We start from the raw sequence: 15,276 nt of genomic DNA on the forward strand, positions 1-15,276 counted from the left end.
TCTGCTCTCACTGCTGCACTCACTGCTACCCTCACTGCTACACACACTACTACACACACTACTACACACACTGATGCACTCACTCTTATGCTCACTGCTTAAGTTCACTGCTGCACTCACTGATATGCTCACCGCTGCACTCGCTTCACACTCGCTTCACACTCGCAGCTACACTTGCTGCAACATACCGCTACAATCACTGCAACACTTATTCTGTTGCCCTCACTGCTCACCTCACAATTCACCCTTGCACACCTCCCCTCAAGGCCCCCCCCTCGCTTCCCTGAGCTTTATGTGCGTAGCGCAGCTCAACGTTTGCCGTGCGGACGTGGAGGCTGCAAACGCGGCGAGCACGGAGTGGGTGCTGGGCGCCTGCGGTGGAGGGATGCACTGACGTGACTGTCGCCCCCGCAGTGTGGTGAAGAAGCCGTCTGTGAGCTGCGACTCCTCCCTCAACATCAAGACCAAAGTGCTCGTCTGGGGCCTCAATGACAAGGATCAGCTGGGAGGACTGAAAGGGTCGAAGGTAGTGTGTGAAACGCGTAAGCGCACCGTTATCAATTTATTCTGTGATGCGGGTGTTTTTGAACAGGTTACTTATTGGTTAATTCCTTCACTTGTTTTTTTTGTTATTTCCTTTGCCATTTTGGCAACTCGGTCGGATCACTCTTGCAAATGTTGGCCCAGTGGCATTACTTAAATTCTCAGCCGGTTGAACCAAAAGGAACCGGAACTTTAATCCCCACTGTGAGCGTGCGCGGGTTTTGTTGCTCGCATCGCACATTGGCGCAGAGTGTAGCCCACGCGCTTATCCCTCCCGTCTACGCGCGCGTGCGTGCAGATCAAGATGCCGTCTCTGTCGGAGGGCATCTCCGCGCTGAACGTCGTGCAGGTGGCGGGAGGGTCCAAGAGTCTGTTTGCCGGTGGGTGTGCGCAGCAGCTTCCATAGGCTCCTCACTACCATATTTTCCTGCATACGCATATAACCCGCAGGCGCATATACCCCGCAAAAATAGCGTTTTATGTCAAACATTCCATATACCCCGCATGCATTCATATCTTTAGCGTCGTTACCGCAGCTTAATTCCATCATATTAATACAGAGTTTACATTTGTAATACATTCCACTATAAATTGTTAAGATTAAAATAATAACGTGCACAAAGAAAACAAACTCACCGGAAACAAGTTAACTTAAAACTGTAAATAAATAACAAAAGTAAATATACAATAAATAAGTAACACATGACTGGTAGATAAGTAAGTAAGCGTACTGTTAGGCTTACCAGCATTCGACCTCATCATATTACAGCTACTGGACCGGTAGTTACCCCTCTACAGTTTTAGCACTAGTAGATTGCGCACTGCGCAGACAATAGCGGCACTACGGTAACGCCATTGCCTCCTGGCAAAAAAGCCATTGGAAGTTTGAAACAAAGCTCATGGTCACGACTGTATGGTGCTCCGCCAATAGCAGCAGCCTAAGGGACTCGGCAATTATGATTCCGTGTCTGGTAGACGCTTGTTAAGGCCCTTCCCATTGCGCAATGTAAACATTGTACGAACAAGTCTAATAATTTTAAACGTGATAACATGTGCAATTTTAGTGTTAGTGGTTTATTCAGCAGTGCTTTAGTCAAAGGTAAGTGTTGCATAGTGGATAGTACTATCCATGAAAAAAGTTTAACGAGTAATGACATGTCACACGTGTAAAATATTATTGGGATAGCCCGCACCTCCATATACCCCGCAGGGTCTTGTTTTGTTTGTAAAAGTGGTATACCCCGCGGATTATATGCGGGAAAATACGGTAATTATGAACTCGGTATTGAGTCGTCCTCTCGTGAGCTTTGAGGTCCTGTTTATCTCCCTTTTATAGCCCTGAATAAGTGGTGGAAATTCCTCCCTTTTATTGGTTGGGGGTGTGTCTATCCAATGCACACTCTGTTGACTTCCTCAGAAATGCTACCCATTTTATTGACCTGAGAAAGGCAGAGGATGGGCTGAGTCAACCTACACAACCAGAAATTTGAACTCGCAATCTACGCTCACTGTGGTGGGCTGAAGTGTGGTGGTGTTTGGTGCTGTGTGGTGGTGTGTGGTTGGTGTGTGATGGGGTGAAGCGTCTGCTGTGGTTATCGCACGCTTGCATGTGTGCATTGTGTCTGTGAGTTGCTAAAGCACTGCCGTTCCGCCCTCCGCAGTGACGACCGAGGGGAAGGTGTTCACCTGCGGGGAGGCCACAAATGGCCGCCTGGGCCTGGGCCTCACATCCGGCAACATCTCCATCCCCCGGCAGATCACTGCGCTCGGAAACTACGTGGTGAAGAAGGTGGCCGTGCACTCAGGTTCGATGCTGCAGCCTGCCCAGTTTCCACGTTTAATGTTAGGATTGATCAAGACGCTTCCTGGATGTCAGTCGTGAATGATCGAATGCCTGGATGCTGGTTGGATTCGCATTCTCAATGGATGTTTTGTGCACTCCTAGTACACTCTCATGTAGATTCATATCCACTTATCCAAACTAACTATCATAGTTTTCATGGAATTATCACCCTAGGCTGGCTTTTGCAGCGGCCGTGTTACTAACAGGAGGAAGGACGAGGAGAGCAGCGTTTGAAGGAGACACTGGGTGGGTCGTGACGTCATACGTGTGCGTGTCGTGTGTGTGTGTGTGTCATGTATTCGCATGTAGTGTGTGTGCGCGCGTGTTTGTGGCGCAGCGGTTAGAGTGCTCCGCTATGAACCCGGCAGTTCCCGCTCACGGACCAACACCAAGTGACTATTATCTTAACTTGTCCTGGGCCTCCCCTAGGTTGACTCGGCCTCAAATGAGTACTTGGTGTGGTGTGTAAACATCGCCACTGGGGAGAAAAAGGTGGCCGGGCGTAGTGCTGGCCGCCCACCTCATCGTCTGCCGTGCCGGGCCTTCATAGGTGCTTGCTATAAGAGCACTTTCCCCCAACAGTCTGCTATATGGGGGGATTTTTGTCTTTGTGCGCGCATCTGCAGGCGGGCGCCACGCCATGGCGCTGACCATCGACGGGAAGGTGTTCTCCTGGGGAGAGGGCGATGACGGCAAGCTCGGCCACTTCAGCCGCATGTGAGAGAGGGCCCAGAGTGGTGACAGAGCCTCGGCCTAGCAACACACTCGTGTTGCTTTTTAATATTCAGCAATAAATAATTATTCTTTTTGAGCATGATGATATTTATTTTTGCCTTTTGTAGGTAAGATCTGGGTGACCTAACTAGGAGGGATGAATATCATCATAACAGTTTAGTAGTGGATTAACGTATTTTCCCGCAGAAAGCCCGCATACGCATATAACCCGCAGACGCATATACCCCGCAAAAATTGCGTTTTGTGTAAAACAAATTTCAGATAGCCCGCACCTCCATATACCCCGCATGCATTTATATATTTAACGTCGTTACCGCAGCTTAATTCCATCATATTAATACGAAGTTTACCATTTGTAATACATTCCATTATCAATTGTTAACATTAAAATCATAACGTGCACAAAGAAAACAAACTAACCGGAAACGAGTGAACTTAAAACAGTAAATAAGTAACAAAAGTAAATATCCAATAAATAAGTAACACATAACTGGTACAGGTAACAAGCTGAGATTAGGAGCAATCCCTTTAAGATTGTGCTCCTAATCTCAGCTCGTTACCTGTATAAAAGACACCTGGGAGCCAGAAATCTTTCTGATTGAGAAGGGGTCAAATACTTATTTCCTTCATTAAAATGCAAATCAATTTATAACATTTTTGACATGCGCTTTTCTGGATTTTTGTTGTTGTTATTCTGCCTCTCACTGTTCAAATAAACCTACCATTACAATTATAGACTGATCATTTCTTTGTCAGTGGGCAAATGTACAAAATCAGCAGGGGATCAAATACTTTTTTCCCTCGCTGTATGTTATCTCTTCGCGTGGTCACATGGATTTTTTTCCTAGTCCTCCGTTTTTCCCTCCACATTTATAAACATGCGTTTAGAGTATTTGACTGCTGTCAACTTCCACATGATAAGCCACTTCGCTGAGCTATAATTTGGGACCAGGTCGCTTTTTTTTCAACAAGAGTCCGATACAGAGCATGAGCAATAACAAGGGAAGGGGGCACAGATATTTCGGGGGCAGAAACCCGGCCAGGTTGCTTCCAAAAAAACGAGCTAAATAGCTGAGTGGGCCTTACCTGGTAATTTTTTTTTAGGAACGTGGACAAACCCAAGCTGATCGACACCCTCAAGACGAAACGCATCCGCGACGTGGCGTGTGGCTCGTCGCACAGTGCAGCCATCGCGTCCAGCGGGGAGCTCTACTGCTGGGGCCTGGGCGAGTACGGCCGCCTGGGCCACGGAGACAACAGCACGCAGCTGCGGCCCAAGCTGGTGAGGGCCCGCCCACGGTGACGCCAGGGCAGGGGGGCGAACATGGCGGTGGCTCGCCACGTCCAGTGCCGCAGCTGCCTCATTCTCTATCATCAGTTTGTTTCCCTCGTGTGGCTCGGAGCTGTGTAAAGAGGCACAAATTATCTGAAGGTGATGGGCCCAAGACTACCCTTTTATCACTTGATAGCGAATTGCAAGCCACGTCGCCGGCTATGGGATGTTTGCGTGTTTCTGATTTTTCGTATCTGCATGCGTCTCAGGTGAAAGCACTGCTGGGGCACAGAGTGGTCCAGGTGGCGTGTGGGAGCAGAGACGCCCAGACCCTCGCTCTTACTGATGAAGGTAACACGAGCCGGGCAGCGTGCATGTGACGCATTGAGCGCTGTTGCTACCTTGACATCACTGGCACCCACTCTGCACTCCTGTAGGAGCTCACTAATTTCAGTTAGCATAACGGTCTGTTCATATTCTAGATTTGAAGCTTTCGTGACTGCAAGGATTCATACTCTTGGGTTTTTTCGGTAAAGTCACGTAAGTAAAAATAAATAATAAAAATAAAATAATAGAAATAAAATTATTAATCACGACGTTTCGGAGGCAACACAAGTCTCCGTCATCAGGTGGGACTGTCAGCTAGATTTACTGTATCAAGTGAGGCAAAATTCCAAGAGACAAGCCCTTAAATACAAGTTAAGGGGGGAGGAGGGGGTTATCTGAATGTGGCAGCCAATGAATGGAACGTGTTGGGGGGTGGGCGGGGCTAAAAGAGAACAATAGGTGCACATGTTGTTTTACCTGGTGTTGGTTGACAATCCAAATACAAAAAGGAGAGTACTGTTAAACGCTGGGGATGTTGTGGAGAGAGTGGAGAAGTTTCAATACCTGGGCAGTTTACGTATGAATAGCTATGGTTTGGCAATGGAGGTCTCATTCCAAATCAGCCGAACGCCATTATCTTTTCTTTTGGGATACAACGATACCTTGACTTTCGTCCATTTGACTTTCGTCGCTTCGCTCTTTCGGCCGTTTTCAATTATAACCACATTTCAATTTTCGTCAACGCGCTTTCCTCTTTCGTCCGATTTCATCCAACCTTCCATCTTTTTAATTCAGTTTTTGAATAGAAGTCGTTCAGTGAGCATCTCTTATATTTGTGTTTATTCATATTAATAATACTGTACTTATTTATGTGATTATACTGTAAACAATTCATAGTTATTTTTGTGATAAAAGTATAATACTACAGTGTTAATAGTTATTTTCGTGATCATAAAACACGTGTACAGTATTTCGATGTAGTTGTGGAAGAGATACGTAGATGACACGTTTGTCATCTGGCCACATCGCCTGCCAGCTTTGAACCAATTCTTCAACCACATCAATTCCATACACCCAGCCATCAAATTCACCATGGAGGTGGAAAAGGATGGCAAGTTACCATTTTTGAATGTTTTAATCGAAAAGAGACCAGATGGCTCATTGAGACACTCTGTCTATGGGAAAGCCACCCACACGGATGCCTATCTAAACCCTTACTCCCACCACCATCCAGCCCAGAAGAATTCCCTCATCAAAACTCTACATCACAGGGCTCGTTGCATTTCCGACCATCACCACCTAGCCAGTGAACTGGAGCACGTACACCAAGCCCTCAAGATGAATGGATATTCAGACCACACAATCCGTAAAGCTGTCACCCCAACCGTTGGAAGAGAACCACCTGAGGACCCAATCAAAACCATCACCTTGCCATACATAGCAGGGGTCACCAAATATATTTCCAAAATCATGAGCAAACACAAGATCCAGGTTCGATTTAACACAGTACATCAAATGCGTGATCTGATCCCATCTGTGATGTTATCCCTGACATGAAATACTTCGGTGTCTACAATCTAAGTTGTGCCTGCGGCAGTAGTTGCATTGGAAAAACCAAGCGACATGTCTCAGACCGTGTTCGTGAACACAAGGCGGATCTGAGACATAGTAGGACTAATACCTCTGCCGTGGCTGATCATTGTTTTAACGCTGTCGGCACACATGAAATTGATTTCTCCAAGACGAAGATACTATGCAAACCCACTGGCTATCAACAAAGATTTGTTCATGAAGCCATCCAGATATATAAACACAGACAATTTAAACTGAGAAGATGGGTACAAACTGAGCAATCATTGGAAGGATGTTATTCACCAGGTGTGATGCTTCCATCCTACCTGCCGATATTAACAGTTATTTCCGACTCTCTGAGTTACATTACCTTGTTAAATGTCTTTACATTAACAGGCTAAATGTCTCACTGACATAGCCGCTGCTTCCCTTTTCTTCGATGTGGCGGTGGCTCTCGTTGTTTAATAGGCTGAATGTGTCATTAAAACAGCCGCTGCCATCTCACATTGACATGCTAATCTCTAATCTCCAGCAATACAATGGCTTCTTCAGCACCGTAGTCGTGGGGTTACATTAACTGATTTACATGCTAATCTCTAGCAGTACAATGGCCGAGGTATATTCCTTGTAAATTCCACCTCTAGCCCCGCTCACTTACCCTTGGGTTGTACCCATCTCAAACCTATATAAACTCTTGCTGCAGTAGTTCTCTCGCTATATTTCTCCTGCCTCAGCAGTTCGCCTGCGGTATTTTTTCACTTGAAGACGATTGCTTGTGTTGTGATAGAAACGTGATTTTTATTTTTATATCTACGCGACTTGACCGAAAAACCCAAAGAGTATAGTATTGATACTGTGCTTATTTTTGTGATTCCTGTAAAATACTTATGTGTGTGCTTTAATATATTCATAATGGGTCCTAAGTGTGGTGATAGTAAAGCTAAAATAACCCATAAGGTTCTCAATTTGCAAGAAAAGCTTGATCTAATCAAACCTAATGAGCAAGGCATGTCCCATGCTGATCTAAGTCGCAAGCTAGGCATACCTCGCCCAACAGTTAGTACAATTCTTAAGAATGAAGGTAAAGTATTAGAGGAAGTAAAAAACGCTACGCCAGTGCATACCAAGCTATTACAAAATGGCACAGTTTCATTGGTGAGATGGAGAAAGTTTTAAATGTGTGGATTCAGGATCAAATCAGCCACAACATTCCTCTAAGCCAAGGCCTTATGACGGCTAAAGCCCTAACTCTATTTAATACAATGAAGGCTGAAAAAGGAGAGGCATCAGGAAAAATATTTGGGGCTCGCAGAGACTGGTTTGACAACTTTAAGAAAAGGTCCAGTTTCCATAATATTGCAGTGCAGGGAGAAGCAGCTAGTGCAGACTAGGCTGAACGATTTGGGGCAATTATCTAATTGTGATTTTTCTGACAGATATTGCGATTGCATTTTCTTAAGTCAAGCTTCAGTTCAATATTCACTGTGTAATAGATTTAAAACATGTGATGGAGCATTTCCACATGATACCATCAAAATATGAACTGCTCTATATATTCTAATGCAAGGATGATAACTTAAAATATGTGAATTGCTTCCAACATGTATTTATTAAAATGTTTTAATTGAAATAGAACAATCAAACATATAACAATTCTTAAGTTAAAGAAAGAAAGTTATAATGAAAAATAATTTCAATAATAAAGTAATAGGACTTTTCAAATCACAAAAAATTGCAGCCTTTGCGATTTACTAATCGCATTGTTTCAAATTTCGATTTGAAATCGATTAATCGTTCAGCCCTAGTGCAGACACAGCTGCTGCAGAAACTTTTCCAGCAGAGCCCAAAACAATAATAGATGGTGGATATACAAAGCAGCAGATCTTCAACGTGGATGAAACGGGCCTCAATGACTTTGATAGCTAGAGAAGAGAGGTCAGTGCCTGGATTTAAAGCTGCCAAAGATAGGCTAACTCTGTTGCTTGGGACTAATGCAGCTGGCGACTGCAAGCTAAAACCGTTCTGAGAATCCTAGGGCCGTTAAAGTTACGTCAAGTCTAGCCTCCCAGTTCATTGCAAGTCAAATAAAAAAGCCTGGATGACTGGTGATTTATTTACAACTTGATTCAGTGATTATTTCAAGCCTCCAGTTGAGGCTTACTGCAAACAACAGCAAATTCCATTTAACATTCGATTGCTGGTGGATAATGCTCCAAGCCACCCAAGACTTGTGATTGAGGCCCACAGAGAAAAGTTGTGTTTATTCCTCCAAATACAACTGCTTTGCTGCAGCCTATGGAGCAAGGAGTAATCGCATCGTTCAAATCTTACTATCTGAGAAGGACGTTTGCAAAGGCTATAGCTGCACGAGATACTGCAGATGTTGATGAGGGAGGTAAGCAAAATAAATGTAAAATGATTTTGGAAACTTTTAATATTCAGGATGGAATCAAAACTATCAGAGATGCATGGGACGAAGTACAAGAAACCAATGTGAAAGGGGTATGGAAGAAGCTGGTTCCCTCCCTCATGGACGATTTTGAAGGGTTTGATGTGTTGTGGACATGGCTCAGCAGCTGGAATTACAAGTAGAGGCTGAAGATGTTAGGGGACTGCTTTAGTCGCATGATCAGCCCCTAACTGATGAGGATCTTCTGCAGTTTGATAAACACAGAAACATTTTCAATGAACAGGAGTCTTCGTCTGAAGATACGGCTCAGCCTAGGGCAGGGGTCGGCAACCTACGGCTCCGGAGCCGCATGCGGCTCTTTACGGGCTGCTTCTTGACAATATGTACGTATGTACAGTATGTACTCAGATGCATTGCGGCTCTTGAAATACTGAATTTTGTACCGAATTGGAAAGAAATGGCTCTTCTTGTTATTTTGGTTGCCGACCCCTGGCCTAGGGCGTTGACAACCAAAGGATTAGAAGAAGGAATTGCCAAAGTAGAGGACGCAATTGCATTTTGGGAAAGGGTCGATCCCAATTTCGAAAGAAGTTCTAAAGTAATTAGTGGCCGAGAATACCAAATAGCCTGTTACAAAGAACTTCTTAGAAAAAGGAAGAACACTTCAATACTGCAAACTTCCTTGGTTTCCTTTTTCAAGAAGCAACCGCCACAACCATCGCCAGTCATCCCTCCCCCTAACCCTTCACATTCCGAGCCGTCATCGTTAGCTCCAGCCACTGTTAGATCTCCACCAAAAAGAAAGATTGATTTCCGGTTCTGATGATGAACCTCATCCGCACCAATTTTCTCCTTCCTATTTTATGAATCTAGATTCCCTCTAAATCACCAATATATTCATCGTCCACTTACGCAAAATACAAATATTAAAATGATCATATAGTTTATTATTAATTTTTTTCATGTTTATTTTTCTTTTATTTCTGTTAATTTAGATTTCACACACATGTGTTATATAGTTACTATAGTTATTTGCATGTACGTTTTTCACCGGGCAAAATACATTTGCAAGCTAAATAAAGGCTCTGCTTTGACATTCGTCCATTTTTGACATTCGTCCATGCTCTGGTCCCTAACCAGACGAAAGTGCAAGGTATACCGGTACTACGGTGGTGAGATGTTAACTACCTCGCCTGGTATACAGAGTGTCGTGAGTTCGATCCCGACCCTGATGCCTGTAAATTTGTAGTTTGCATGTTCTCTCCCTGGTCGCCTGTTTTTTTCTCTGGGTCCTCAGGTTTTTTCCATCCACATTTATAAACATGCATTCAGAGTATCTGGCTGCTATAAATTTTCATTTGATAATCCACTTCGTTGAGCTATCATATGTGATAGCCAGGTCTGTTATGAAAAAGAGCTATATAGGTCAGTGGGACTTACCTGGTAAAATAAAAATAGTTTAGTTTTATCTTCTTGGTTCTTTCGGTAAAGTCACGTAGAAGGAAAATAAAAAATAAAACATGATAAAATAATTCTCATGACGTTTCGGCCACAACGCAAGCAGCTGTCCTCAGGTGAAGAATGAAACACCACCAAGCTTGAAATATACGCTCCAAGCTTGGTGGTGTTTCATTCTTCACCTGAGGACGGCTGCTTGCGTTGTGGCCGAAACGTCGTGAGAATTATTTTATTATGTTTTATTATTTTATTATTTTCCTTCTACGTGACTTTACCGAAAGAACCAAGAAGATGAATCCCTGCAGTCATGAAAGCTTTAAATCGAAGTTTAGTTTTAGTTTAGTTTTTCATCAGCTGCATAATGCTGCGTGGAAGTCTGCCCTGTCATTCCACATGAAGCGTCGGGTCTTCTCAGCCACAGTTATGCCCTCGCTTCTCGATGCAATTAGCCTGGCAGAAGCTCTGTGGTGATGTCACTGCCACTTAGTGACGAGCGGTGGCTGTTGTCTGAATTTGTGGAGTGCATCCAATTATATTTTTAAAAAATCAGAATCTAGAATCTGGTCAAGAATTTGTGTTTAAATAATGCACTACCTGTAAGGTCATTTGGCCAATGGGATGGTGTAAACCATCTTTTATAATTTGTACGTGGAGAAACCGATATGGGAAGAAAACATTTTTGTCTGCTCATTTATTTTGTCTTGTATGTGTGTGTGTGGCCAGGTCTGGTGTTTTCGTGGGGAGATGGAGACTTTGGAAAGCTGGGCCGCGGGGGCAGCGAGGGGTGCAACGTCCCTCAGAACATCGAGCGGCTCAACGGGCAGGGGATCTGCCAGATCGAGTGCGGCGCGCAGTTCTCGCTCGCCCTGTCCAAGTCCGGCCTCGTGTGGACCTGGTCTGTGTCTCATTGCCAAGTTCTGCCAGAGAGTGTGTGTCAAATATATCCTGTGCTAATGAAAAGCTGACTTCAACGTTACTCCATGTTAAGCTATCAAATTCATAGGGAACTCAAAATGTGTTGCTATAAATAATCCTTTCTTATTTAGTAAAATATTATTGAGACTCGAGACTCGCTTCAGAGTGTGTCTGTAATGAGCGTGCGCACTGACCTGTGGTGTGTGACCCAGGGGAAAGGGAGACTACTTCCGGCTCGGCCACGGCACGGACGCCCACGTGCGGAAGCCCCAGGTGGTGGAGGGACTGCGCAACAAAAAGATCGTGCACGTGGCCGTGGGGGCCCTGCACTGCTTGGCCGTGACCGAGGGGGGGCAGGTGCGTCCCCCTGCACCCGCCCGCCCGGCCACCCGGCGCGAGGACTCAAAAGAGCAGGATTGAGTCTCGTTTGCAAGAGTGACCAGGGGTCACGAGAAGTTTTTGAAAAGCAATAACGCGTAACACGTACAGGCAATGAAGCTAATTAAAAATCGGAGAAAAAACAACGACATTCCAAAGAAGTTGAAAACGGCGCACGCACACAATCGATAGTAAACGAAATACATTTCCTTGAGCAAGAGTTGACTCGGGCAAAAAACAAAACAAAAAACATTTACAGTTACAGAAACATCTAAATAATAATCGTGGTGATTATTGCACTAGTCTGTAAACAGGCAGTGATACGTGTCAAAATGCAATTGCCAGTGTCGCTTCCGTTGCGATTGAGATGGGAGAGCAATGTCTGAAGCTATGTAGAGGCAGTGCGAGACTCCATGCTTCCCACTAAAACTGTTGATCTTGAGCTGGCACCACTCAAAAGTGCTACGCTAACGCGAATAACAGAAAACTCTCAGGACATAAAAAAACACGAACTTAAAACTAAAATTGTATAATAGGTGATGCATTGGGCAGTGGCTCTTCTTCGTGACGTGTAAATGAGTGAGTGCTGCACAAAATTGGGTCACAGTGGGTTAAACATTTCAAGACAGGAGAAGTCCAATTAGTCAGCCACCTTAGTAAAGAGATTTCTTTACTTTATGAACTTGGCAGTGCCCGATGTTGCTATGTCACCATCAATCATGGGAAAGTACGGTGCTGACCACTCTATCATGGATTGTGCCAGCCTTGTCAGGTACTTGTAAATAGTTTTGGAACATACGCCAGAAGTCTGTATGGCTAAACGGGGGCGGGGGGGGGGATTCTACTCTGATGAGGCCCGCTGCTCTAATGAGTGTTCACGTTGTACCTGGTTTGGTGCTGCTGGGGTTTGTGGAGCTCGGCGTGGGTACAGAGGGTGACCACCGGAGGCTAATAATAACACTGTGCGGCATGCAGGTTTATGCATGGGGCGACAACGACCATGGGCAACAGGGGAACGGCACTACCACCGTGAACCGGCGGCCCACACTCGTTCAGGGCCTCGAGGGCCACAAGATCACGCGCGTGGCTTGCGGCTCCTCGCACAGCATCGCCTGGACCACCGTGGACGTGGCCACGCCCGCCGTGCACGAGCCTGTGCTCTTTCAGGCGGCACGGGACCCCCTTGGTGCCAGCTATCTTGGTGGGTGCTGCTTCTGCACGCGAATGATTGTCAGCTGATGGCAGACAGGACCCAAGTCTGTACATTGCACCAGAGTCAGTCAGCTATGAAGCAGGGCGTATGTCTCTACACAATGTCCTGTCCTGAGTGTTCGCTGTGATAATGATTGTGACGTTTGCGTCTGGGTCGTCTTCATGAGAGTTTTCATGATTCCCTGTGCTCTATTACGGATGGACAGACAGCACTGATGCATTCACAATTTTGACCTTGGTTGGAATATGTCAATAATAACCATAGGAAGCAATGTGAATCCAATGTTCGATTCTGAGAAGAAGCTATCACGTTGAACGTTGCAAAGGTGGAGTTTCCTTGTGCGTACGTGTGTGCTCAGGCCTGCACTCGGACTCTGATCCACTGGTGAGCTCCAAGCCCAATGGCTCCGTAGCGGCCAAACAGAACCGGCCATCCCTCACCAAGATCCTGCTGGCGCTGGACGGCAAACAGGCCAAGCAGCAGGCGTTGTCCCACATCCTCACTGCCCTGCAGCACATGTATGCAAGGTGCGTGAGCCAGCTGCAGGCCCGTGCCTCTCAGCTCCATTAAGCGTCTCATCGCTTCTTCGTTGCCTTAAACGCAGCGGTTAGCAAGCTCTGGCTCTGGAGCCGCAGGTGGCTCTTTAAGAATTGCATTGCGGCTCTTGAAATATTTAGCTGTCTTTTTACGGAATTCAACAGAAATGGCTCCTGTTATTTTGGTTCCTGACCACTGACCATGGGAGTCCAGTTTACCATGGAAGTGTAGTTTATGATGTTAGTCCAGTTTACCATGGAAGTCCAGTTTACCATGGAAGTCCAATTTGCCATGGTAGTCCAGTTTACAATGGATGTCCATTTTACCATGGGCAGGAGTCGGCAACTTGCAGCTCCCAAGCCGCATGCAACTCATTACGGACTGCTTCATGACGTTATTTATTAAGGACCGTCTCGTATTGACACGCGTTTCAGCTCTTGAAATATAGACTTTTTTACCATTTTGGAAAAAAAGATGCCTTTTGTTATTTTGATTCCCAACCCCTGCCTTAACCTGATCTCATTCATTCTCCGATTCGCACCTCTGATTAGCATGGTTGGCTACGTACAGTGCGAAAGAAGTTCAACACACATACACATATCTAACTGTCAGAGTTGTGTGTGTTGGTGCTGCTGCTGCTCCCTCTTCTGCCCTTCCAGAGACGCCGTGTGCTGCTCGCTGATGCCGGGCAGCATGATCGCCCCTACGGAGCGCGCCGTCTCCCCGCTGGTGCCCTCACGCGACCTCTCCCCAGCTCCGCCGCCCGCCGCCGAGGACGCCGAGTCCTCTGTTGCCACGGAGACGGACGGAGGGCCCAGCTTGGGCCCCTGGCAGGACAAGCGCAATGAGGTGCGCTGGACCCCGTTTCCTGGGAGGAGGGGGGGGGCTTGTAATTCCTCAGCATAGTGCTTAGCCTAAACTAAACTTTGTTTCTTTTACCAGGTAAGGCCTACTGAGCTATATAGCTATTTTGCAGAAGCAACCTGGCTATCACAAATGATAGCTCAATGATAAGTGGCTTATCATGTGGAAATTTAAAGCAGCCAAATTCTCTAAATGCATGCTTCTAAATGTGGAAGGATAAACCGGAGGACCGAGGGAAAAATCCATGTCTTCACGGGGAGAGAGACACCGCAAACTCCAGATATACAGGTGTTGAGGTCGGGACCGAACCCGCGACCTCCTACATACCATAGGAGGTAGTTAACATCTTGCCAACGCGGCACCCAATACGGTTGAGATCCTCGCTTATAATTCTTTATCGAGACACAATAAATAAATGTGTCAAGTGGCCAGCACCAAAGAGCATGATTATCAAAATTGTATTCGATAACAGTTAACACATTTCTTAAATTGAGCAAGGTTATAAGAGCTTCGGAATCGAGACGACGGGAAGTGAATCCAGAGCGGAGGCAGTACGAGGGAAGCAGAAAGAGGAGTGAGGGTGACCTGCAGTGTGGTGGTTGAACACCGTCCCAATGAGGTGCGATGGGTCTGCTCGACTTGAGTCCTCGACACGGGTAGTGGTCGTGATTGAAGTGTATCTGCTGCTGTGGCATCAGTCACATAAATGTTTATATAGCATCAGTGCAGTGGAGTCACTAAAGTGCTATGATAGAGTTTTTATCGAGTTTATATGTACTCCCCCTGTTCTGTGTGGGTTTCCTCTGGGTTCTGTGCCCGCCCTCCCCATAGCTAAACACATAAATTGTAACCGCTATCAGCCAAACAACCCAATGCTGATAAGCTACCTGCAAATTACTCAATTGGGATTATGCCCAGAAACAATATCGCCCATGACTGCGAACATTTGGTAGGACCCTTCTGGAAAAAAAAGAGTCTCTTGAGACTCGGTGAGGCCAAGTAATGACTTGTAGTGACTTTGTTGTTTTTGTTTCGCAGACAACAGCGTCGGAGGACACGCTCACCCCATCGACGTCGACCACCTTCTCCCGGCCATTCATCCCCGTGACCGATGACCCTGGAGCCGCGTCCATCATAGCGGAGACCATGACCAACACAGCCAAGGTGCAGCCCGCGGATAGGCATCCAAAACGTCTCGTGACCAAACC

General features: G+C 45.9%; 1 protein-coding gene across 9 annotated transcripts in view; it reads left to right on the top strand.

Annotated features, from left to right (window-relative positions):
• Positions 1-15,276, top strand: part of HERC2 (HECT and RLD domain containing E3 ubiquitin protein ligase 2) — a 156,855-nt gene that overhangs the window by 94,497 nt on the left and 47,082 nt on the right. For all 9 annotated transcript variants that reach the window (XM_078602720.1, XM_078602725.1, XM_078602722.1 and 6 more), the window contains 12 exons: positions 415-526; positions 842-923; positions 2,205-2,348; positions 3,013-3,103; positions 4,226-4,403; positions 4,664-4,745; positions 10,885-11,056; positions 11,289-11,433; positions 12,430-12,655; positions 13,026-13,194; positions 13,864-14,053; positions 15,107-15,232. In XM_078602720.1, coding sequence (XP_078458846.1) covers positions 415-526; positions 842-923; positions 2,205-2,348; positions 3,013-3,103; positions 4,226-4,403; positions 4,664-4,745; positions 10,885-11,056; positions 11,289-11,433; positions 12,430-12,655; positions 13,026-13,194; positions 13,864-14,053; positions 15,107-15,232 — 1,717 coding nt within the window. The remainder of the gene's footprint in view (positions 1-414; positions 527-841; positions 924-2,204; positions 2,349-3,012; positions 3,104-4,225; positions 4,404-4,663; positions 4,746-10,884; positions 11,057-11,288; positions 11,434-12,429; positions 12,656-13,025; positions 13,195-13,863; positions 14,054-15,106; positions 15,233-15,276) is intronic.

Source organism: Lampetra planeri, chromosome 19 (genome assembly GCF_965212315.1).
Source record: "Lampetra planeri chromosome 19, kcLamPlan1.2.h2, whole genome shotgun sequence".
Classification (NCBI taxonomy): Eukaryota; Metazoa; Chordata; class Hyperoartia; order Petromyzontiformes; family Petromyzontidae; genus Lampetra; species Lampetra planeri.